Source organism: Mugil cephalus, chromosome 6 (genome assembly GCF_022458985.1).
Source record: "Mugil cephalus isolate CIBA_MC_2020 chromosome 6, CIBA_Mcephalus_1.1, whole genome shotgun sequence".
In the NCBI taxonomy this organism is placed as follows: Eukaryota; Metazoa; Chordata; class Actinopteri; order Mugiliformes; family Mugilidae; genus Mugil; species Mugil cephalus.
The window spans coordinates 2,317,014-2,341,417 of NC_061775.1; the positions used below are offsets into that span (position 1 = coordinate 2,317,014).

Sequence of the window (24,404 nt, forward strand, 5' to 3'; positions counted from 1 at the left end):
TTTTATCAGGACAGGTCTGTTAAAGGTGTACAGAAAAGAAAAATTAATTTGATTCCACTATGGTTCATAAAAGTAGTGTAATAACTCATCTATCAGACGATGTAGGCCAAAGTTTGTGCAAAATTCTATTTTCGAGTAAATCCCAGGTGAAAGTATGATATTTTTTTTTCACATTGGATAGTGCAGGCGCACAGATTATATATATCAGCCAATGATATCAGGATCTGTCATCCGTCAATCAAAAAAGCGGGAAGCTGCAGCTGGGCCGGCGTGAGGCAAAGGCTCGAACATGTACGGCTGTACACCTAGACCCCGGGCCTCCACTTCCTCGTGCTCATCATCTTCCTCAAAATCCTGTTCACCTTTAAACCGGAGCAATACACAGGAAAACATAAATGTAAACAATGCTTTTGCCAATGACAATGTCCTAGGTGGATCTTTGTTGTACGTCATAGCCTCCACTCTCCCCACGTCTCCTCTCTGTATCTGCACCACTGAGTTCTGTTCACCTGTTAACTAACATCCTGCATCACAGAATAAATAATAACTTGTGTTCAGTCTCTCTAATAATGACTTGAACAGAACTATGTGCTTTAGTATAATGACAATTTTTTAGTGAGATTAAAAAGCTCTTGATGAATAAAGAGCTATTTTAGTTACTGTGATATACTGTACTTCAAACTCAGGCTTCATGACACATCATTGAACACTGTCCCCAGTTATATCTGCTCTGCCTCTGGATTTGGACAATGTTAGATCCAATAATTGGATCAAAGGTGTCACCTGTGCCGACTGAGACTGTTTAATACAGACCTTTGTCTTGGAATGACCCGTGGCTAGATACCCTTATCTTACTAACCAGGTCCCTTACCAGAAACCTTTATTACAAACTGTACTTGCTACATTGCGTAACAGTCCAGGCTTGTCTTTGTGTCTTACTGGAAACTTGATTTATACTTTTCTTCTTCTTTATTAGTTTTTTGTGTGTAACCAACTTCTACCAAATGTTTTAGCCATATTAACAAAATTTACTGTGTTCTTGGCCACATCTATTGGTTTAAAAATTAAATAAATTATTTTAGCCTGTGCCACCTATAGGAAAGGAAGGCAGACTCAATCTGAAGGAGTGGGATAGATTGAATATCAGTTATTTCCTTAGTTTTATTGTTCTTTTTTGCACTTTCCATTTGCTCTTCAAATTATTACTAAAATGGTTCATACTAACTTGTCAAAATATTAGGTACACCAGTGAAAACAAATGCATTCAGATGTAACAGTCCTTCACCAAATCCCCTCTCATGATAGCCATAATGAAATAAAAAAGAGAAAGAAGGGATTGTTATTTAGTACTGAGTAAAATAAAGTTTTCAAACTAACAATTCAGTAATACAAACACAGCCTCTTCTCTCTAAGACTTAGTGTAGGACTGTTAGACTGCATTTGTTTTCACTGTACCTAATGTTCTGACGAGTGCAAAGTTTATTTAGATACAGATATTAGGTTTAGATTTTTCAAAATAAGTTTCATATAATTGTCTATGTAAATAATAATTTAAAAAAACATTAACTCTTTCATATAATTTTAGTGACAAAAAACTACACGGCATCTTTTTGGCCTTCTCGCGTTCTTTGTTTCAAGTGAAACTAGTGTACGTCCATTTTCTCAAAGAATGTAAAGAGTAACCTCTGACTCAACATTTGGAAGGCCACATATTTCAGATAGTTCCTGCACACAGTTGTACACATGTATTTCCCTGTAAAGAAGATCTGCTGGGATTTGTATTCTTGGTTAAAAGCTTTTTTTTATTGGTTACAATAACTCATGGCAACATATCAGTATCACCAAGCCACTGTACAAATACAAAAAAAAGGTCTGGTGTGAAAAAGACTATAAAAATTATTCCATAACAAGTGATTATAATTTCACACAATAGCACTGTAAGAGATTTATCATGGCACCAAGTCCCTGGTCTTTACTGGCTTAGAACATAAAACAATAAATAAAATTAAAACAACACGGAAAGAAAAAAATGTCAGAACAGTTGGTTGTAGACTCAAAGGGCAGTGCATTACTTTAGGATGGTGCTGTGGTGTGATGCAACTCAAGTGATGGGGTGTCAAAGAATATTTCTTCCTCTGGTGCTGAATGTTCATCACAAACTAACTAACTTTTTCATATGGAGACCACAGTGGTGTGAAAATACAGTCACCAGAATACTGCCTGAACTCAGCAGTGACTTTTACACATCTGCTCTTTGTCGTTCAAAGATCAAAGGTCAATACTTCACTACCAAACACAAGAGAAGTTACAACTCCCAATAATTAATACAAGTCAAATTCAGGTGTGGGTCCTTTGACCTTAAATGCATCGAATGTGGACATTTTGCAACGTCAAGTACGCGGATTCACTAGCGCATCATCAGTTCAGGGGATAAACTGGAAAAGACTTTAGGTAAATACAATGACGATGTAAAACCAAATGAAGTCAAGCACCTTTTCTGATGAGTGAACTGCACAGGCACATGTAAGTGTTACTATTCCAGATTCCAGCAGCTGCTACTGCCGAGTTACACAGAGACGGACAGAATGGTTGCCTGCTGAACGTCATGCTCAGTTATAATGGCAACTCCCCTCTTCAGTTAAAGGCTATGGTGTAAAGTTTTTTCATTTTTTCTTTTTTTTTTTATTTCACGCAGCTCATGACAAAATATGAAAGTGAAAATATGGTCATTTTAATGGAATAGTTCAACATGTCAGGAAATTTCAGATGGCACACTCATTTCTATTAACAAATAACACGAGGCTACCGCTAGCTGATTGTCTTATACCGTATTCTATGACCTGACTGCAGGTGGTGCTGTTGCACACACGGTACTAATCTTCATTCATACATATTATTACATATCAGTTACATCAGTTATTCAGACACATTTTTTTAAATTTTTTTTTGATTTTCTAGCTGCTTGTACTGTCATTATGTGTCATACATTACAACAAAGATTATTCGTGAATTGTAATGCTCAAAACCAATTACTGTCGGCTATCTCACACTTAACAAGCTTTAGAAAGTTTGAACTATGTTGTTAGCGATTACACACATATACACAGTAAATTCAATCAAACGGCATCCCCCTACAGTTACGCATTGTGATGGTTACAGAATACTATGTTACAGTGGCACCAGTTGCCAGGCAACCAAATAGGTTGCTGTTTTAAGCCAAGAAATAGTCAGGCACACTGTAAGTGAACCATAACATGTTAACTAAGCTAAGTCAGTAGGTCATAGCTTAACGTTTACTCATCTTCTCATCTGATTATTGTCAAGAGACCATTTCCCAAAATGTTGTACTATTCCTTTAAATACATCTGTCACTTTGTCATCCTTATCTGGTGACACATGAACATCTGGCGTCCACTGACTGAAATAGTAACTTGAGCCTAATAAGTACTGTCAGCCTAATAACACATTGGGTTAAAGAAACTCTTAGTCAGATGTAAGTAGTCAACAGACTGGGTTTAAAATCAGACACTGGTGAGATTTTATTTGACGGAAACAGAGATGGCTGGCACTTGAGTAAAGTGAGCTAACATGTTTGTTTTTTGTCACATTGACTAGTTTTCAGTTCACAGCTCAGGGTCTGTGGATAACATTGGCACAAATGAGGAAGTAACACTTAGATCTATATGTTATCCACATACATCGGCAAATCTCCCTCCCCTCCCCCTCCCCCTCTGCCCAACCCCCCCTCGCACACACCTCAACACTGATATGCAATACATATCACATCCTACACACTCCAAAGATATTCTCAGGCTAAAAACTATGACTGTTATTTAAAAAAAAAAAAAAAAAAAGAAAAAAAAAATCTCAAGAATGCAAAGCTGGGTAAAAGCAGCCAAATCTTAAAAAAAAAAAAAAAAAAAAAAGTCACTAGAATGACGTTATGTCAAAGAGGGGCTTTCTTTGATAGCCAATTGAACCTTAATAAATACTACAAACTTTATGGTAGTAGTAGAAAGCAGAGTTGTATAAAACGTGATGTAAAACACTTGATTTAAGAAGCAGTATGGCGCTGCACGTGGTTGCAAAGCATGCTTTTTAGTGTTCACTAGTATCAGAATGTGCTTCTATTTGGAAAGAAAAATAAGTAGCAATCACTCTCATTGATCAAGGTGTAAAAAGGAATAGTAAGAGGAAAACATTACTGTAGTCGATGCTTGTATTACCTTCTACAATGAATGGTACTGTAAGGCAGAATGGAGACACAATAGTGCCGCATCTCAGAGGTGCACCACCCCCTTTTATCCAGCTCACGTGGGTCAAATGGTTTATATTCAGAGACAGGCACCTGAGACAGATGATGGATAGGTCCAACTCACACACATGATGCGTTTCCTTTTTTTTTTTTTTTTTTAAACTAAGCCTTTAGAAGAGCCAAATAGTGGAAGATGTATGACAAGAAAATAATCAAAATCTGAAAGCGCACTCCTAAAGGTAAATAATTAACATGTGCTCAATGGTTTAAGTTTGTACTACAATTTGTGAATGCATTTCTAGCTCACTACTAAAGTGTACATTTCTGTCTACCAAGTGTACTTTCTTGACTAGCAATATTTAACAATTCATTACATGTTTTTTGGTGAGAAAAAAATGATAACGAGTGTTAAATTTCCCCATTTTTACAGGCTTGTGGTGGCACTGGTGTGATACTGGAGCATGATTTCAGTTGAACATGATTTCAGTTTCGTGCAGTCTCTCAATTCACACCTTGTTGACGTAAAAAAGGACACTGTGATCCTTCATTTAGGAAAAAAAGAGAAAAAAAACAATAAAAAAAAAAACAGTGAGCTCTGACAGGCATATTTCCCTCTGCCTTTATCTTTTCTCAGGTCCTCAGAGGCTGCTGTCAGAGTCACTGTTGTCCTTTATAGTCTTGACACAAAGCTCCTTAAAGATCCTCACTGACTGCTTTCCCATTTGTCCTTCGAGGCCTCACACTGTTACAGGCTCGGGAAGAAGTCACCTCTCTCTGTGCCCTTCTCTACATCAGTGTTACTTGTAGGGCAACCTGAGATCCTTGTCTCAGCTTTAAAGAGCGTTTAGATTCTGTGGCCCACAATAGATAGGGACAGCATGACCTCTGGTTAGGACCAATGTCAATCATATCACGCTGCACATAAATTGCATGGAATGGATCTGGTCTTCTCATATTCAGCATCTGATGATTTGAAACCACAGTCCATTTCAGTAAAGGTCAAGGCAGGGCCTCCAATAAAATTAAGTTTTCTTGGCCTGAAGTTCAGCAGTTTCTACTTTGGAGTTAAAGCTGGATCCAGACTAAAAACTTACTAAGAAAATCAAAAAACTCTTGTTGGTTTTGACGCTCTCTCTAATCACAACCACAGCAGCCTGACCGTTTCCCACCGAAACAAAAGACTGTGGTAAGGAATGCTAGAGATTGTACTGTTTAAAAAATAATAATAATAATAATAAAAAAAAAAAAAAAAAATCATAGCATCATTCACACGAACACAACATTTAGAAAACGAGGATTCATGAGTTATGCCCACTACCTTTAACCATAATACACATACAAATGGAAAAAATCTATTTTGGCCAGATTATATTTTTGGTTTACATGCTATATCCTCTGTTGCTGGATAAGTGGGCTTCACTAAATCAAAGATTTAAAGAAACTTTTCCGGTAAAATGTGCTGACACCTTAAAGCTGTCACACACAATTTTCTACTCACACATGATAAAATAAATGTGTCTGTTGTTATGCAGTAATGCGAGTATGTCCATTAAAAATAAAACACAGAAAAATCATAAAAATCTTGTGCGGGAAATAAACTACAAAAATATATACATACACATTATATATGCATATATGATGCATATATACACACATAATGCTATACATATATACTGTCTTTATATATACATTTACATAATACACACTGATACTAATCTTTGTTGTTAGTCATGGTAACAGATGCTCTTTTTTGCCCCCTTGAAAAGAATTGGTACAAGGGCACAATCTATTTTTATCCTTCAGTTTTTTATAACTCTTATCGTTTTGATTGGACAATTCTATTGAAAGGTTTGTAGTTTTGTTGTGTAATAGATAGGTGAAAAAAAATTCTAGGTAGAAAGTGTTGGTACTTTTTCACAGGTGGGCAGGTCACCAGCCGAGAGCAGAACTGGGGGTGAGAAAAGAAGATTTCAGCTGACACAGTGTGCACCCCTCAGATCCAGCCCAGCAGATGAGTCGGGATACGTAGCGCGGTGTTTTGCGGAGGAAGTTGGCGGGCAGTGATTGAGTAGAACAAGCAAGAGATTTGTTTAGTTCCAGATCCGGAGGAAACTGTCCCAGGAGCCGGTGGCCACTGCCATGCCGTCCTCTGTCACTCCTAAGCAGCTCACCCTGTTGTCATGACCTGCCAGCACACCTAGGGTCCAAGAAAGTAAGCTGGTTATATACGTCTGAATCCCAAAGTCAAACACAAATGAGAATTTTAATTTCTAATAACAATAATAATCATAAGTCACTGTGCCACAGAAACACAGGCTCTGTTTTAAACGAGAAAAGTTTTTTTATCTGTCATCCGAAGGTTAGAGAATCCATACCCAGAATTCATCACTCACCTGCACGCTCGCCTTTCAGAGTGTCCCAGACGTTGCAATTAAAGTCATCGTAGCCAGCTAGCAGCAGACGGCCGCTCTTGGAGAAAGCCACGGAGGTGATGCCGCAGATAATGTTGTCATGGCTGTACATCATCAGCTCCTGGTCAGCGCGCAGGTCAAACAGCCTGCAGGTGGCATCATCCGAGCCTGTGCCAAAGGCATTTCCATTGGGGAAAAACTGCAGGAGAAAAAGTGAAAGAAAAAGGTTAAATTATATTATGTTCTTGAGTGAAAGGTGTACACACACAGAAGATTTCAGTGAAAAGCTTAAACTTGAACAAGATCAGCTGATTAGTTGTGAAATGAATCTGCAATAGTCTCAGTTTGTCTGGAATAAAACAGAAAACATTTGTATTTGACGTAAAAAGAGACACACTAATGTAAATAAGTATCATAAATATCATATAAATCTAAACATAAAAAATGTCAACAATCGTCAGTTCTCTGTTCAGCAATCCTTCCTCCTCCTCCCTTCAGTACTCACGGTGACGGCGTTGATGTCAGACACATGTCCGGTAAAAGATTGCCTGCACATGCCATCACGGATATCCCACAGTTTGGAGGTGGCGTCACACGCTCCTGACACAAAAGTCTTATAATCTGGGCTTAGAGACAAGCTCATCACATCACCTGTGTGGCCAGAGAAGGTAGTAGCCTGTTGGCCCGTCTCTATGTCCCACAATGCACTGCAAGAAATAAGTATTGATTAAAAATGAGTTTGGAAAATGTTGAACAAGGTTTTTTTTTTGCATAGATCACAGGAAGGTTGTGTGAATAAAATGCAACACATTACTATACATAAAATGTTTCCTGTAACAATGAACAAAATTGTAATGTTATTAGAACTTTGATTTAACTGTGCTTAACACTATATTAATAAACATGCTCATTTATTGAGTTTACTGAACCCTTTATGACTCTCTACATCTACATCTTTCTACTGTATCTAAACTGTTGACATTTTACATAATGTAAAGGGTTATCTTCAATAAACTGTGCAGCATGAACAACTGTATAAATGGAATATTTCCATTATGTGCAAGGCTTAATTGTTTAAAATGTGTTGTTTGCTCACCAGGTGGTGTCTCCAGAGCTGGTTAATATCTGGTTGTCATCCAAAAAGCGACAGCAGGACAAATAACCTGGAGATAAAGAGAGGTTTCCCATCAGATAAGGACAGGGTTGTCCTGCCAACTCCATACCCTTGAACACTTCCTGACTTCTTAACTACTAATACTGCGGCTGGTGATGACTTGCTGCTTCAACCAAATGACACTTGACAATGGCTAATATTTTTGAGATAATAGTTCCAGGAGTTCATCCAACACTAGTGTACAAAAACCGTATGTGTCTCCATCTACCCAACTTCCTAACTGTCCTTCAGGGATAAATAAAGTTTTTTTCTGATTCTGATTCCTAATCCACTGAATGGGTTGTTGCACAGGACTATCCAGTAAGTTATCCATGCAAACTATTTGGAAAGAGAAGACATTCAAAAAGTGAACCATAAAGTAGAGTACAGGAGAAGAACACAACAAGTTGCAGTCTGAGTAGTATTGAAATCTTGCAAACATTTACTGTAGCTAGCTGGTAACCTGATATGCACCTACCCAGACAACGTGGGCTATAACGGGTATGATTCTTTCTTCACATGACTCAGTGGTCCAACAAGCACAGAAAGTCCTCCTTTGTTCAGGCTTATACTCTGGGTAGAGTGTCTTGTCTTCTCTATGTTCTGTTCTGCAGTGATTTCAGTGAAACTAAATGTTGATCCATATTTCTACACTTCAACATGACCCACTCAGTTCCACTCACCATTGTGTTTAGTCTACAGTGAAATTCAACACACGTAACCAGTTACTGCCTTGTGTTTCGGTGACGTAATCACAGAACAATACAGACACACAGCACAAAGGTATAAATGTTTTCGACAGCTTAACTCCTACGTCGATGCCATGCACTCAGTGTGCCGTGGTGCTGTAAATTAAGCTTTAGAAGTTCCTCTTGTCGCTGCTTGGAGGAACTGCCACAAGTGCTCAAAAGATGGACTGCTCAATAATCTGCCCCACATGTAACAATCTTACAGGTTCTATAGGTCCTCTGCTATAGCAGAACATTTATTGTGAAGACTTGAATGTAAGAGCCATTACTTGATAACATTACTTTCTCAACAGGAAGACTGTAATCTCTAAAAATTTGAATTATGAAATTTAGTAAAATGTCTACCATAGTTTTACAGTTAAGCTGATGTTAAGCTAATGTGACCATAATTTCACAATACTAGGAGTTCACAGATGTCACATGTCAATTCATGGTTTGTACAGCTTTGTTGTCATTCACTGGGTTAGTATATAGTTTATTGTATGATGTGAAAATAACTTAGATACATTAAAGCAATATGTCCAGTCTGTTTGTATTTGTTTATTTTGTGGCTGCCACTGTGCATACCTGTGTGTCCAGGCAGCTCTCGGGTGACACGAACGTTGCCCTCGCGGGTCTTCAGGCTGTATATGGAGCAGATGTTGTCCAGACCTCCACAGGCCACATAGTTCCCAGACGGGGCGTAGGCGCACGTCATCACCCAGGAAGAGCGCAAAGGGATGGCATGCATCTAAGCCCGAGGAGATTAAGGGTCATTTCTTTTCTTTTCTTTTTTTATTAATAAATACCATAAAGCAAATACACAGATCAAGCGCAAAATTATGACCACCTGCCTAATAATGGGCCTCTAAAACAGTTATGACTCATCAGAGAATGGACATGGGCCTTCTGAGGGGGTCCTGTAGTGTCTGGTAACAGAGTGTTGTTAGTGGGGAGGGGTCTCTGTGGATCATCCCACGGATTTTTGATCAGTTTGGGTACTAGTCAATTTGGAGGCCAGGTCAACACCTTGAGCTGTTCTTCATGTTTGTTTGAGTTGTTCCTAAAGCATATTTGTGTGTGTGTCTGGCTGTATCCTGCTGGGGATGGCTGCTACCAACACAGAGTGTCATTGCTATTTCAAGTTAATTAGGGGTAATGACTTGGAGGTGGAGATAAATGGATGAAAAATGGCAGTGTTGATGCAAAAACAACTGAACTTATGAGTATTAAAAAAGTCAAAACGCTGGTACAAGTTTATGTTCAACATAAAATCTCATGATATATCTTACAAGTAAAAAGGGCCATGTAATTCTTTTATGGTGTTACTATTAACTAAATTGGGTTATGATGGAGACGTAACAGAGGAAGTCCAATCAAATTAAGATAATATACTCTAAGGAACATTTGGAAATCAGTGTCTTGAAATGTTTATTCCAAAAGCTAAATCTAGATCGGTGCAGCACAGGTTTGACCTCAAATTGTACTGGATTGGATGGATTTTAATGTAGGTGTGTTAGCGCAAATTATATATACAAACAACAATCATGAAAAAAACACTTTGAATCTCACCTTATTTGTTGTGTAGCTGTCCCAGATAATTAGCTTTCCATCTTGTGAGGCACTGACAAGTAACCTAGAAAAAAGTAGAGCAGCATGACATGAGGCTCATATGTTGAAAAACCCACATAACCAAACATACATGCACCTGGTTCATTACAAGCAATGAGTAGCAGCCACCTTACAAACTACTGTGCAAACATGTAAACCTGAATGACTGCAAGGCGCTCGATCAAAAGCATTCAGCATGAGTTCCCCATTCTTCTTTCCCAGTCCTAATTTCCCTTCACATTTCCTTCTTTCTCCCTCTTGTGGTGGAAGTCTCCTTGTCTAGGGAAGATTCTTTTAATGCCCAACTCCATGTAATATTTATTACCCAAGTTATGTAAAAGTCCCTAATGTTGGGCTGGAGGTGGAAGCCTCAAAGGGTTGGAAAGCACTCAAAAAAATGTTTGGGGGTGGAAAAGGTATAGCAACAACAGTAAGACAGAATCAGGCGGAATCAGAATCAGACACAATAGTAAGAGTTGTAGAGGGTACAGATGCAGAAACAGCTGGAACCCCTCCCTCTCATACTGACTGGGTGTTTCCATCTCTCCGGGGAAAGGAAGTGGTTTGATGGTGCTGCACTACAATCAAGGAGAACCATCACGCTCAAATGTCAGTGGCTGTATACAAAATAAACACTGGTCTCCTGCAGGGTCACCTGGAGGGTGCTAGGCACACCCATGCACACAATCACACCTCTACACTCACCTAACAGAATAATAAGCACATGTATTGAGCTTAGTTATATTCAGAAGCAAGCATTAGCGGTGAAAATCCAGAACAATAGTGTTCTTGGAAGAAGAAAGATGTACATAATGTACAATTTAGTCTATAAAGTCAATACATTTGTACCTGCAGAACCAGAACCCCATATTTGGCTACACCATCTTCCAGCCTATTTCATACAGGTCAAGGTTAGTGCACTGCATGCATATTAAGGGAATAAAATCTGGACAAACAGTTAAAAAGGCAGTTTATAAGTTTGTATTTGGTGACAACAATGACTGTTTCAATCCAAGGAGGAAATTTCACAAACAAATGATCACAACAGCTGGAAAACTGTCGAAGTTTAAGACCTTACAAACTGCATCTTTAAATAAATTCAAAAGCTGTGGTGACCATCAGTTTCTGTGCCTAGTGAATGTCATACTGTGCTCACAGTGGAGTGATTTAACAGTGCTAGCATTAAACAAATGTACAGTAGTAGTGGAGGTGGCAGGAGTGACAGTCACTGATGGTGGTATTAGTCATATTAGTAGAGTAGTGGCAGTAATAGAAATACTAATAGAAGTATAGCCCCACACCTGGGACTCCCGTCACTGCCCCAGTGCATTGCATTGGGACACAGGTGGATAGAAAGAAAGATAAAGAATGACAAACACACAAGTTAAACACATAAAAACGCTTATTATAGAAATGATAAAAATGTGCTGCACTTGATTGGATGTTATTGTTTTAGGTGGATTTTGGTGCCTATGAGCGGTTGAAATGTTTGCAATTAGTTCATTCGTTAAACTGGTTTTCTGTCTTACTAATAATGAAGGAATCTTTTTTACTTTTTATTTATTTTTACTGTTACTATCCATGTTAACTGTCAGTGGCTCTCTGATGCTACATCTATACCATGGACAGTGGTCATGCTATCATAGGCAGGACAGATTTCAACATACCGCAGCAGGACAAGAAATTAATATATTTGTATTTTTTTTTGTTTCAATGGATAAAAAAAAGATTAAGAAAATCACTAAGCACATGACTACCATCACACAGCCACCAAGAGACCAAATCTACAAAACGTACAAAATAGATAATAAAATTGTGAATAAAATATAATATATATAAAATATAATAACTAAAATCAATTATAATAATAATTTGATTAGAATAATGAAGAAACCTGTTCCCACTTCTATAAGGCCTCTCAAGATTACTAGAAATGGGGAAGATAATTAAGTTTTATTTGTTTATATTCTGCTGTTATTTGTAATTTTACAAAAAATATCTACATATATATGAAGTGAAATACCAAAGAAGGTAAATAATGTCCACACATGAAAATAAAAACACAAACACAAATAGGCAAAAAAGCACTGTAGTGAAACAAAAGGAAACAAAAAGGTTAGTTCCGCATCCTGCTTGAGGCTAATAAACGTGCTGTCTGTACACTACCTGGAGTCACTCCCCCAGTGCATTGCATAGATCTTGGCCAGGTGGCCCCTGAGAGTGCGTCGTGTCCGCATTTGTATCCGGCCCACTGAGTCCAGACCAGCTGTGATCTGCCAAAACACAGGAAGAAGTGTCAGTGGTTACACTTGAGGCCCCTGCACACTTATCACCCCCGGACCCTAGCTGAGGCTGCAAAAACATGCGAGCATCACAAAACACATCCCTGAACATGATGTGTATCATCGCATGATGTCTCAGGATGGAAATAAATCTGCTCTCACAGGGCTAAAACTGAATACAAATTAAGCAACTTGTAAATGGGTAAAAGTATCTAGTTGACTCACTGACCTGTTTTGCCCCAGATATTGCTAAACCTAAATTTGTCATGCACACAAAATTATGTGCAATTTATTTACCAGGCTTCTTGAGAGTCTCTTACCTGTGACAGAGTAGAGTCACTGCAGGCTTTCCTGGCATCCTGCAACACAAGAAAACCATAATACTGATGTTCCCGTGGACTAATGTCAGCTTAATCCATGACTGCATAGCAAAACGTCATACATGCAAAATGACAGAAGACAATTTTTGTAAAAGGACAATAGTTTTTAAAAGTGTTCAAACGTACCATAATTTATTACCACTGACAGAACCTCAGTTGTCACAGAATAATGACACAACAGTAACTGACATTTATACATCAATTCCCAGAATCCAATTTCTACACGAGAATGGAGGTGACTGATTGACAAGTTATATGCGTCACTGTCTCATCTGAATCTGCGTGAGTCACAGCTTTCAGCGAACAGACACAGGCACACATGTGATGTACACAGATATACAAAACACACATACAACAACATAAACAAACATGCACACAAAACGTTGTTGTACCCGGATCTGATTGCGTAGTTGCTCGGCTTCCTGCCGCAACTGTTCCAGCTCACTCATTGTCCCTCTGTGATGTGTTCAGGTCACACTTTGCTCCAAACACAGACTGGGCTGGGAAAACACACGTGCCTGCACGCACACACACACTCACCCACACGCGCACTTTACCAGCTGACACCTGCAAGACAGAGAGAGACAGAAATAATACTATAAGTTCAACAGGCAGACGGACAGAAAAGGATGGAAGCACTTCCACCAGACAAACATTGCTATCCTGTTTGGCTTCAGACCAAAGAGGAGGGTGCCACGAAAGGTGGAGATGGGTGGGGCTGGTTGGCAGCCTGGAGGGTGGCCTGGCTCTTCAAACACCCCCAATCTGGTTCAAAAGGCCATCTGAGCCAGGCTCTGACCTTTCCTCACTCAATCAGCCTTTGTGTTGTTGCATTGCGCTATTTGCTCGGCCCACAGTGCCGTGTGTATGTGTATGTGTTAATTGTGTCTGATGTGGATGGATGGACAACATGTCGAAGCGAGAAAGAAAACACACGTGCATACATTATTATTTTGTTTATGCAATATGTGAGCATCTATGTGGGTGTGTGTCTGGGTTAATTGTGTCAGACTGAGTATCTGTGTGTGTATATATGCCTGCATCTGTGTATATGCACATGACAGTTGCCACTTCCTTTACCTTGGGGAGCCTGAATGTGGGTCACAAGGCACTTAGACCCTCCTCAGGTTTTCCAGGCTGTTCTACAGTCTGCTGTCCAAAAGTCTTACCCTTTTAGATTAAATTTTCAGTTCCATTTTCTATAATTTAACAATCAGACAGAAACTAACCCTTCTTCTCCACAGTAAATCACACACATATAAAAACAGGATGTTTGTGCTTTACTATTTTTTAAATAATCTGATATAAGTTGCTGATTAAATTAACAAATAGCCAAGATAATGATATCAGGCTCATGCTGCTTAAGACACTGTAGATTTATCTAGACAGACTTTTTTCCTTTTGATTCCCAGTTCAGTTGGTTTTGGCCACGGTGCCTCCACTGCATTAACACAAAAGAGGATCCCTCAGACTGTTCATTATGGACTCTTGTCTCAGCCAAGGGGGTCTTTGACAGTAACGAGACATTGCAAAGCTTTCAGCTGCCTAGGAGGGAGTGACGTCACTCTCTCCTCTGGCTGACGCAACCCCCTTGAAGTGAGGCTCTCAGCATCAGCTTCCCTGTGATACCGCTCTATGACTGCCATCAATCCATTATACTGTATTGCTCTGAAATCTGCCACATCACACAGCGCACCACCAAATCTGCTACAATTCAGCTGAATATTTTCTAGCCAACCAATCAAAGTGACAGAATGCGATGTTTTCAGACTTGTGTCCTGAAACGCAAGATAGACTCAGCCGTAAAGAAAATAATGCAAATGAGGCTGAATAATACTGAAAATAATGTTGCATTCAGTTTTTGGATGAAACTGATGACTCAGATTTTAGACAAGTCATGCATTTGTGAGTGTCAGATGAATAGGAATTCTGATACATACACAAGTCATTAAGAAAACAAAAAAGGACCTAGTTAACTGCTATTTTAAGTAACCATATAGACAGCCAAAGTAAGGAATACAGATAAATGGTCTCTAGAAAAGGGCTAGATAAAGTTTACCTTTAACAATTTACAGTCGTAAACCACAGTGAGTGTGCGTGCCTTTTCTCCAGTTGTGTGACTTGAGTCATGCAACCAGCCAGCAGGGCCAACAAAGGCCTGGAGTATGGCACAGGATCAGGCGCAACAAAGGCGGAGCTGTGTGCTGGAGCTGCCCATTGTTTAGTTTGTGGCTGCCAGCTATATTTGATAGGGCTGCTTGGCACTGCCACAGCTGGGCCCCTGCAGCAGGCCATGGGAGGCAGCAATTGCTACTGCTCTGCCCTACTGACATCCAGACACCCATCCTGTTCAGCTTGATGCTGCCAGCTGAGACCACTGTACCTGAACTAGGCCAAAACATCTATGGTCAACACAAACCCACGGAGGTTCATGACAAAAACACACAAGGAGATGTGCACACACTGTGCATTTTTGTGTTATCGTCCTCAAGTTGAGCATAGTCATATTTCTCTTCCACAAATCTGAGACAGATATATTCTTACATTCGTTTGTATACGATTATGACCATGTAATGAAAGAGCAGCAAGGAAAAGCTTCAATTTTAAATTCTCTGAAATGTGAATTTCTCAGCATTAGCAGGCATTCATAATTTGAGTTTGAAGGGATTAGATGTCAGATTCCAGCAACTGTTGAAACACACATTCATTTTAATACATATTATTTATGTCACATGATCAAGATTGCATTTGTGTGTGTGTGTGTGTGTGTATATATATATATATATATAAAAGAAAGGAAGAAAGAAAAAAAAAACATGATTACAGCCTTGTACAAAAAAAAAAACAAAAAACAGATTTGTTCCCCATTGCTTATTTACTCATTTAAGACAACTGTAAAAAATGTTTATTTTTATGTCTACATAGGCTTCCCCTCCCAGCTCAAATGTTGCTCCACCTCTTTGCTTATTTTTGGATTAGTTGGAATTAAGTGAAGTCAGGCACTGCCAAGATGGCAACAGCGGGAGTCTAAAATGCTCTTCAGGAAGTCTCTGGGTGACATAATGGAGGGTTTGTCCATCTTTACATCATGTCCACAGTTTAAACTTCATTGTTGAAAGGCACTAATATATCTTCTGAACACTTGTAGCTCCCATAGTGAGGCATGGTCTCAGTAGATTTGAGACAGGAGATGTTGTTGATTGTTGTTTTTTTTTTCTCCTGCTCATTCACTTGAACTATTGCCTTGGTACCGTAGGTGCTTCACCAAAACTCCAGGAGTAGATCACAAGGATCACACAAAGATCACAATTTGAATCAGATCAAACATCAACACTTTACCTAGACTAAATATATATATATATATATATACATTTAGACATTCTCTCTTCTCTAACACCATCAGGTGGTAAATTTGTCACTTTCCTTTGTCTTTGCCCAGTATCTGATTCTACAGTCAGTACATTTACATGCACATGAAAAAACAAACTGCCTTAAGCCGACTCTAACTGGATTACTTCAACTAGTTACCCCAACTAATATCAGAGTTTTCCTTGTCCGACTAAGACAACTAGATAATGTGATTGGAAAAAAAATTTCACCGGCATGTATACGCCTAGACAATGTAAATGTGCATGCTCCACAACAGTTGTGCTGGCATACAACTCCGGTCCCAGAAGAAGAAGGTAAACAGAGCCAGAAGAAGGACCACCTGAACAGCAACATGCCAGAAGCTCCCGCACATTACATACAACATTAACTGTACTGCATGTAACTGTACTATTATCCATCTTCTTGTTGTTTGAAATGCTGGTCTGCGGCATGAAGACTCCAGTTGTTTATTATATGACGTAATGGGTCAACCTTAAAGGGGGCTGTATTGACCCGCTGAAAAGACACATATCACCACCTAGTGTGGTGGAGGAAGACATGTTTTCCTTTGCTCTATGTATTTCTTTTTAAATGAAAAAGTACACGTGATCTTGCTCTCACAGTTGTTGAGCTGATTTCTGTCTGTATTGAACAGGCCTCACTGAGACTAAGCAGGAAACTGTTTGGTATGTGAAAGTGAAAACTGAATGCACTGGAGCAGCTCTACCAGGTGTAAACTTGCTCAGGTAACTCACCAATTATTCCAAACATCTGAAGAATTAAGGAAATACCCGATTAGATTTCAGTGAGGCTGAGAGGCCACATGTCTTCTTTTAAGTCAGCTGAAAATTTGGTTCAGTATACAAGCTATGAAGGATATCTATTGTGATATACTGTGAATAAGTGTGTGACAACAACTTACTATGATCATAGGTTTAATTCATCTGACTATTACAGAATAATGCACAAATATGAATGACTAACAACACCCAAAACTGTTTTAACTGTTTAACAACTCAACAACCTGTACCATACCACTTATAAAACCATACTATTTCTTCTACATGCACATAATGCTTTTTGAACTTCTGGTTAGATGCTAAAGTACATTTAGTTGCTCTGTACCTGTATATGTGTAATGACAATAAAGTTGAATCCAATCTAATCTAATCTAAAACCTTCATGAAGGTTTTATTATTGTGTTGTGTTGTGTTAGTCTGCACAGTTTCTATCTGACAAGCCCTAATAAACTGACTTTACACCATATTTAACAATAAGGGGAGGAAATAAAAAAATATATAAAAGGTTCTAATCATGGGCAATGCTTTTATGCTTGGTGTCTTGCAACTCAATTCAAGAACTACAATTTAAACTTCAATCACAATTTGTTTTGAGTCAATTATGTTGCAACATGATTTTGCAACATGGTCAGATCATCACGCCAAAACTCGAAAAATACAGTGACTACACAATTACCCATCTACTGCGAAACATTTTTTATGTACTTTAAACATCTACATTGTAGGTTCATTGGTTGGTATTCAGTTTGATTAATCATTTACTCTGTTCACATTAAAATTGTATAAACCTACCACGCAGGGGAAGCTGGCACCAGACAACATATCCAGATAATTTAATTGCAATTTACTGTAATGGTCGTCAACTCAATTTTCCTTTTGATTAATTAACCGATCACTTTTAGTTTGCTTTAGTTTTTTAGTTTTTTTTTTGGCTGCATTGAAGTTAAACTCAACTCGACTCTTCGAAATCCACGTTATCTGCCAATCTTATATTTTAAACTCATATGGTCACTGGCTGTTTTAAAAAGACACAAAACAATGACTTAAACCTGTTGATTAATCGCAACAGCTTCAAAACACACAGATGAATGACACTATTTGGACATACTGACTGTCAGCGGGCAGGAAACTATCAGCAACAGCACATGAAAAACAGACAGCATGAAAATACATTCGCAATCTTTATGAATATCGCCGAGTCGAAATCACTCTTGATTCAAGCAACAAATTGCAGGAGGCGCGCACCCCGTCACGATACCAGTTGATGCTCGGGTGAAGGCGGACTGTCATGTATATTTAATAGAAGAGAAAAAAAAGCAGCTACGCAGGATATCGTGCAACCACAAATACGAAAACTGGTGTATGAAATGGGAACACATGAACTTGTGTGCGTGATAGTGAAAGATTTTTGTCCCTACAGTTCCGCCTGAGAGTCAATTGACAGCCTGTTTAAAAAAAAAAAAAAAAAAAAAAAAAAAAAAAAGGCCGCGTTTGGATAGCAGTGAATTTTAAGCAGTGGAAAGCTGAGCTTACAGCAAAAAACAGCACGGAGGCAATAGTAGCCTGGGAACAGTTATTTCAACAGCCGCTGTTTATAGTGTCCAGAATATATAAAGCATACTGACATTTTTTTGAATCTCGCCCTCAACATTAAACAAAATAAAACGGCCCCCGAGCAAAGCAGGAAATAGTCTAAAAGGCAACAAAATATCAAGACCAACTACATGTCCTTACCTGAAACAGGCGTTTTGGCTCTGTCCGTGCTTCCAGTCCGAGTCACGCCGATCCGTTTTCACACGACAACCATGGTCACAGCTGTGAAAGAAATCGCAAGGGGATCCGTGTTAATGTTAAAACAATTTAATCGGTTTAAAGGGTCAGAAGCCAGTACTACTCGCGTCGGATTTGACTAAAATTTTCACCAAGCAAGCTAATCACCACACCCATGAAAGTGGGAACATGGCAACAGCCTACGCTGAGGGGTGCGCGGTAACGGAGAGGTTAATATTTTTATATTATTTTCAATAAAACAACATTTTAACCACAAACTCGCAGCATAAACACACATAGTCACGCCTTGACTCCCCCACAATCAATAATAACTATTATATTAGCCTGGACAATATTTAAAAGCGGCTGTGTACCCTTCGGCTGAAGTGGTACCGTCTGTCAGCCCCCCTTACAAAAAGGAACCGAATGGGATACAGGAAACAAATATTAGACCTATAAAGCTTGTTATAGTAGTAGTAGTGATTCATATGGACCTCACCTCTGGTTTGCAAAGCCAGACTCCACTCACTGATTTCTTCAAATACCAACACGGATAGATATCAAGAAGAGCCAATAAACTACAGCATAATTAATAGGGCTGGAGAGGAGGAAAGTAGGCTACAATAATTTTCATGAATGTAACACCTGTGATCATATATTGTAAGTTATGACTTTAATTTGAGACTTGTCATCATTAGTGTAACAAAAAATAATGTTTATATTTTAGTCCAAAATAGCTCAAGCTATGTGCTGCAGTAGCTACTAAATCTAATATCGAAGCTATTCTGCAATAAACCTTGTTGAGAACCTTATAATTCTTCTTTAGGATGGTGAAATGAAAAGGGAAAATACCCCTACCCCTGTTCTGGATTTGTCATGGGTTTATATGGCAATATGAAAGTGCGATGAGAATTGTTTTTTAAAGAAAATGACCGTATGGTACAGACAGCTCTACAATACTGAAATACCAAACATGAAACATGTGAAAATTGATAATGAAAATTGGTCATTGGTTTTAGTTCATACTTTATCTACATTTCCTGAAGAAATGGCACGCCCAAAAAGTTCTGCCCTCTAGTGTTTCAAGAAATATTATGACAGACATTTATTGACAAATGGTCAATAAAGTAAATGGTTTTGATGCAGTAAATTTGTTGAAATTCACCAAGTGAGACAATGGAACTAACATCCCATCTTCCATATCGCTTGATCCTCACTAGGGTCACAGGGGTCGCTGGAGCCTATCCCAGCTGGCATTGGGCAAGAGGCCCAGGCTGGACTCAAACCCGGACCTTCTCGCTGGGAAGCATCGGTGCTAACCACTGAGTCGCTGTGCCGCCCTACTACAGCGATATGTATTTTTATATTGCTTCACTAATATGAGCAAACTTATATTTCCAATAACAACACAAAGAAGTGAAGACAAATCTGGTTTTTGTTTGTTTTAAAAAAACAAACAAAAACCAGAACCTCTAAAACCAGAACCTCTAAAAACCAGAACCTCTAAATCTCAAATCTCTAAGGTTTGGATTGTGCCAGGAGACAGCTGTGCCAAGTCTCACCCCAGCACACCATGGTCGGCCAGCAGTGGGCTCATTGAAAAGGATCTCTCTCCATTAGGACATGATGAATTTTTAATGGGGCCAATGAAAGGGAACAGTGGGATAGGCGTTTCCATATCTCTGCACGAGCCATAATCAATGGAGGGAAGATGAAAGTTTCCCAGTCCTCGGTTTCCTTTCCAATTGGCATGGGGTCAGATTAAGTCTAATTGAATTCATATACACAGCAGTAGGTTAGGTGTGTCAGACCAATTTCCCCCTAAATACATTGAGAGGATTAGGATTAACATGATAGCAGAGACATATGTTGCTCTTGGTTTACAATGATCATTAGTGGAACCTGGAAACAGGCTATTATCAAAAGATAATAGTTCATACAGCATTTGCTATTCATACATTCATAGACATAGGAATTTTTATTCTATTATGATACAACTCAGTGGAATGGTTACAAACAAAGATAACACTATGGCGGAATATATAGTTCAGAGAAGCTGGATGATACATGCCAAGCCATAACCACAAATCTCCCCCTGTTTGATACTATAGTCTTTTCAGGATGTAGGAGAAATACACGACAAACAATTGCATAGTTTCACTGTTGGTCCTACTGCAGGGTGTTTGCCGTAGCTTGTTTTCCAGATGACATAATCTTGTGTCATCCTTAGATTTTTGTCAGATCATGTCTGAGGTTGCTCAACTAATATACTAATTGCACAAGGTAGATATAAATCATACATCTGAAATGGCACTGTAGTTCAAATCTAGTCATAGAGTATGGTTTAGTAGGCTGTATGTGCTGTGTATATCTCTGTGTGTATGTTTTAGCCTTTTGGACTAGAGGCTGAATATACATGGGGGAGAAAACTACATAAGGAGGAGTCAACTCTTCTGCTCCCTGCCCAAGAAAAAAAGACTGAATTCATTAGCCAGCTGAGAACCACAGCCAGTGTGTCCAAAAGCACATCCTTGGCCAATCAGGTCCCTTGGCCCATTGCTTGGCAACCAAGAGGGAAGGGAGGGAGCAAATTGACACTGTAAAAATAGCACATCAATAGCCTAGTGTCTGAAAAAAAAAAGCAAGACACACATGTTGGTGAGGCTATAAATAGCATCCTGGTGCCTGGAACAGGTATCATGTACAGTACCTCAACTGTATTGTTGCATACAGATGAGGTATTTTTGCATGGATGCAAATTCAACATGTGTACCACACAAGCAACAGAGCTCAACACATGGTAACAGTCATGCAGATGAATTACATAATTTGAATGTGAGGGTGGTTTTAGGGCTTATGGGAAACATGAGCAGCCTTCTCTCTTCATTACTGCTTAAAACCTTCTTGAAACTATCACCAGGTTAGCACAGTTTCTATTATCCTGCTGTTTGTCAGCTTATGTGTTGCATAGATGTACAATTACTCCGGTAATACATTTGAATATATTATCACAAAGTTTGCAAGCCAAAAGGAAATTTATGGTTTAATGGATAACCTGAACAACATGAATGACCATTTCATATTATCTCACAAATTACTATATAATACTATAATGTTAAACGGGTAGTACACATGTTCCTTTTGTTTACCATGGTCAAAAGAACTGTCACACCCAATTCATTTTCAGCTCTAAAAACAATCCCAATACGTGGGAGACAATGGCAGGTCAATCTGGGATGGCTTCTCAATGTGTATTTTTATTTGCAACTTCCTTTTTTTGCCCACATGTGGCTACATGCCCCGAAACACCTCTGTGTAATACTTCCACTGTATCAAAGGTAATTAAAAGGTGTAGCAACAGTAAAACCTTAAAAGGCTTTATCGGGGCCATCTTATCCACCAGACATCTCCCGGGGAGGCTGGCCGTTGCCAGGGTAACCCTCACAAATGGCAACTGACGTCAAGAAGGTAGGAGAAATACCAGGGAGAGCCAGAGCTCCTATGCATAATGGATTATTGAAAAAAGGGCCCTCTTGAAGAGTGCAAAGTGACTTAAAATATGCGTGCCTTGCTGAGCTCTCTCTCCATGATGAGGAAAATAGATGTTGACAGTTTCAGGGTTTTTACTTGCTGACTGGCACAGCTTGGGCTCAACTGGCCATGCTGAAATTATCTATCTTGTGTCAAACAGCTCTGAAGGACCATCTCTTCATTGGTAACACAATGGTTTTTCTTTTTCCCATCCTGGGAAACAATGCATCACTTTTACAGCTACGTAAATTTGCTCCTAAGGTGGAACATGTGCTGCCGTGACAGGACTTTTACAAAAAGAAAATTCTTTATCTAATTAATGTTTTGCCCAGCAGCTTACTCAACCAAATCAAAAAATATAAATAAATGCAATAATCGATCAGTTGCATCAGACATCACCATCCCTAGTCGATTATTTCTTTGTTGGTCAACTAACAAGGATCCACAGTGACGGTCACAGACGGGTTCTCAGATGTGATCACTCCAGATAATGTCTAAGTCAAGAGTGTAACAACAAGCAGTTTACTCTGTTCCTGTGTTGGGTTCTTGTCTAATCTCAGTGCTATTGTTGGCCCATGAGAGACTGTCACAGCAGCAGCTTGGTGAAGAGCCCTCATCGTTTCTGCGATAATGTCTCTCATGTTGTGTTGGAGTCACACCACTGGCAAACGGGACACCGATTGTCGAGTCGGGTTTGCTCAAGGCAAAGGCCAAGTACTGTTGCTATCCAAATTGACTGCACAGGACAGAAGCACGTACATACAACGGAGAAGTGACACAGTGTCCATTTTGAAGTGGAGTGTGGGACACAAAACTGCTATTATGATAATTATCAGAATAATACTATCATATTAGGTATTGAAATCAAATATTCTTGGTTGTGCAACTGTTTCAAAAACAATGGAGTCAAATAGATTTCACCAACAGGTATCAGCACAAAAAAATACAACAAATAACTGGAACAAGAATGGAAGTTGTAATAACAGGGATGCAAAATTTCCATCTTTTTGTATGCATAAATGTATTTATTATGTTGACATTTGTGTGAAATTAAATGTATTGTATCAAGGTATTTTATGATATCCTCTCAGTGAAATAGAAAAGCCACATTTGCATCAAATACATCAGCTTGAAATGTTTTTCGTCAAAAGTTTCCCTCGAAGACAATGCACCAGCTACATCTAAAGGAAGGAGTCAGTTTAGCAGAGAATGAGTAGACCTGAAGCTTAGCTTTTGTTTCAGGGTGAAGCTGCAGAGGAAATGTGCAAACAGAAGAAGTGAGAGTGTTTCAGTCCAGGGGAATCCCAGACACTTCTGTAAATCAGGGGTGCAACAAACAACGCAAAGTGTGAACTAACATGCTGCGTTTCCTAAGAAGTGAATCGCACGAGTCATACATAGGAAAAAAATGGCTGAGGAAGTGAGGAACAACCCCGGTGTGCTAATGCCAGCCTTTTTAAATGCCTCCCATCACAGCTGCAACACTGTGACACCAGATAATCATTAATTTATTAGCATGACCCCACAATTATTTTTACTTGACATTTTGGTGCACCACAGGTTGTGAACATCAGACAAGAACAATGCATTACCTCCTGGTTGCCTGAAAACTGAAGCCAACTGTTTAAACCTGATGATCAGATCAGTTTGGCACCAACGAAATGCTACAGAATCCAGTGTTTCCCCAGTTAATTGTAGCTCAACTGATAATTTTAACTCCACTCCCACCCCAATTTTAATTCAAGTTTAGCTTTAAGTGCAGAATTCATATGATTTGTTAGAATATTCCAAAGAGCAGGAATGTGTTGGGCTTTTTATGAAAAGATATAGCTGTTTATTTTCACGTTCACCCCGGCAGTAATGATCTCATTCACATTCACACTATTTAGCACCAGAAACTCAATATTTAGAAAAAATAAATAAATTTTCTACCTTTTTCCAGAGCAGATGAGTAGCAGAGGAAGTGGGCGTTTTCTGCATACGTCCTAAATGGCATGGATTATGAGTCGCACAGAGGGGATGGTTTCAGTTCTTCCTTTCAGCTGAGTGTAGATGCTGCTAGGATGAGCAGTAAATGGAGAGAAAGGCAGAGCTGGAGTATGAGGTAGAGTGCT

At 39.0% G+C, this 24,404-nt stretch overlaps 1 protein-coding gene across 3 annotated transcripts; it reads right to left on the bottom strand.

Annotated features, from left to right (window-relative positions):
- Positions 1-1,775: 1,775 nt before the first annotated feature.
- Positions 1,776-24,353, bottom strand: LOC125009197 (guanine nucleotide-binding protein subunit beta-4). Of its 3 annotated transcripts, XM_047586926.1 has the most exons (11): positions 24,223-24,353; positions 18,724-18,804; positions 13,213-13,387; positions 12,761-12,799; positions 12,325-12,431; positions 10,120-10,183; positions 9,136-9,298; positions 7,763-7,829; positions 7,172-7,373; positions 6,649-6,865; positions 1,776-6,452 (listed from the first exon to the last, which is right to left on the bottom strand). In XM_047586926.1, exons 3-11 carry the CDS (start codon positions 13,267-13,269, stop codon positions 6,346-6,348), a joined length of 1,023 nt encoding a protein of 340 aa, XP_047442882.1. In that variant the 5' UTR covers positions 13,270-13,387; positions 18,724-18,804; positions 24,223-24,353; the 3' UTR covers positions 1,776-6,345. The 3 variants fall into 3 exon arrangements, with proteins under 3 accessions (XP_047442882.1, XP_047442881.1, XP_047442883.1); XM_047586925.1 differs by lacking the exon at positions 24,223-24,353 and having other exon boundaries at positions 18,724-18,956; XM_047586927.1 differs by lacking the exons at positions 12,325-12,431; positions 12,761-12,799; positions 13,213-13,387; positions 18,724-18,804; positions 24,223-24,353 and adding an exon at positions 11,460-12,305.
- Between the last annotated feature and the right edge of the window lie 51 nt (positions 24,354-24,404).

What these genes read in the sequence shown, in the direction of transcription:
- LOC125009197 (XM_047586926.1), bottom strand. Translation starts at nt 13,269, where the DNA reads ATGAGTGAGCTGGAACAGTTGCGGCAGGAAGCCGAGCAACTACGCAAT. An exon ending in CACTGGGGGAGTGACTCCAG is followed by an intron (nt 10,184 to 12,324) that starts GTAGTGTACAGA and finishes ACTTTTTTCTAG; the next exon opens with GTTACTTGTCAGTGCCTCAC. An exon ending in TCTGAAAGGCGAGCGTGCAG is followed by an intron (nt 6,453 to 6,648) that starts GTGAGTGATGAA and finishes CTTGGACCCTAG; the next exon opens with GTGTGCTGGCAGGTCATGAC.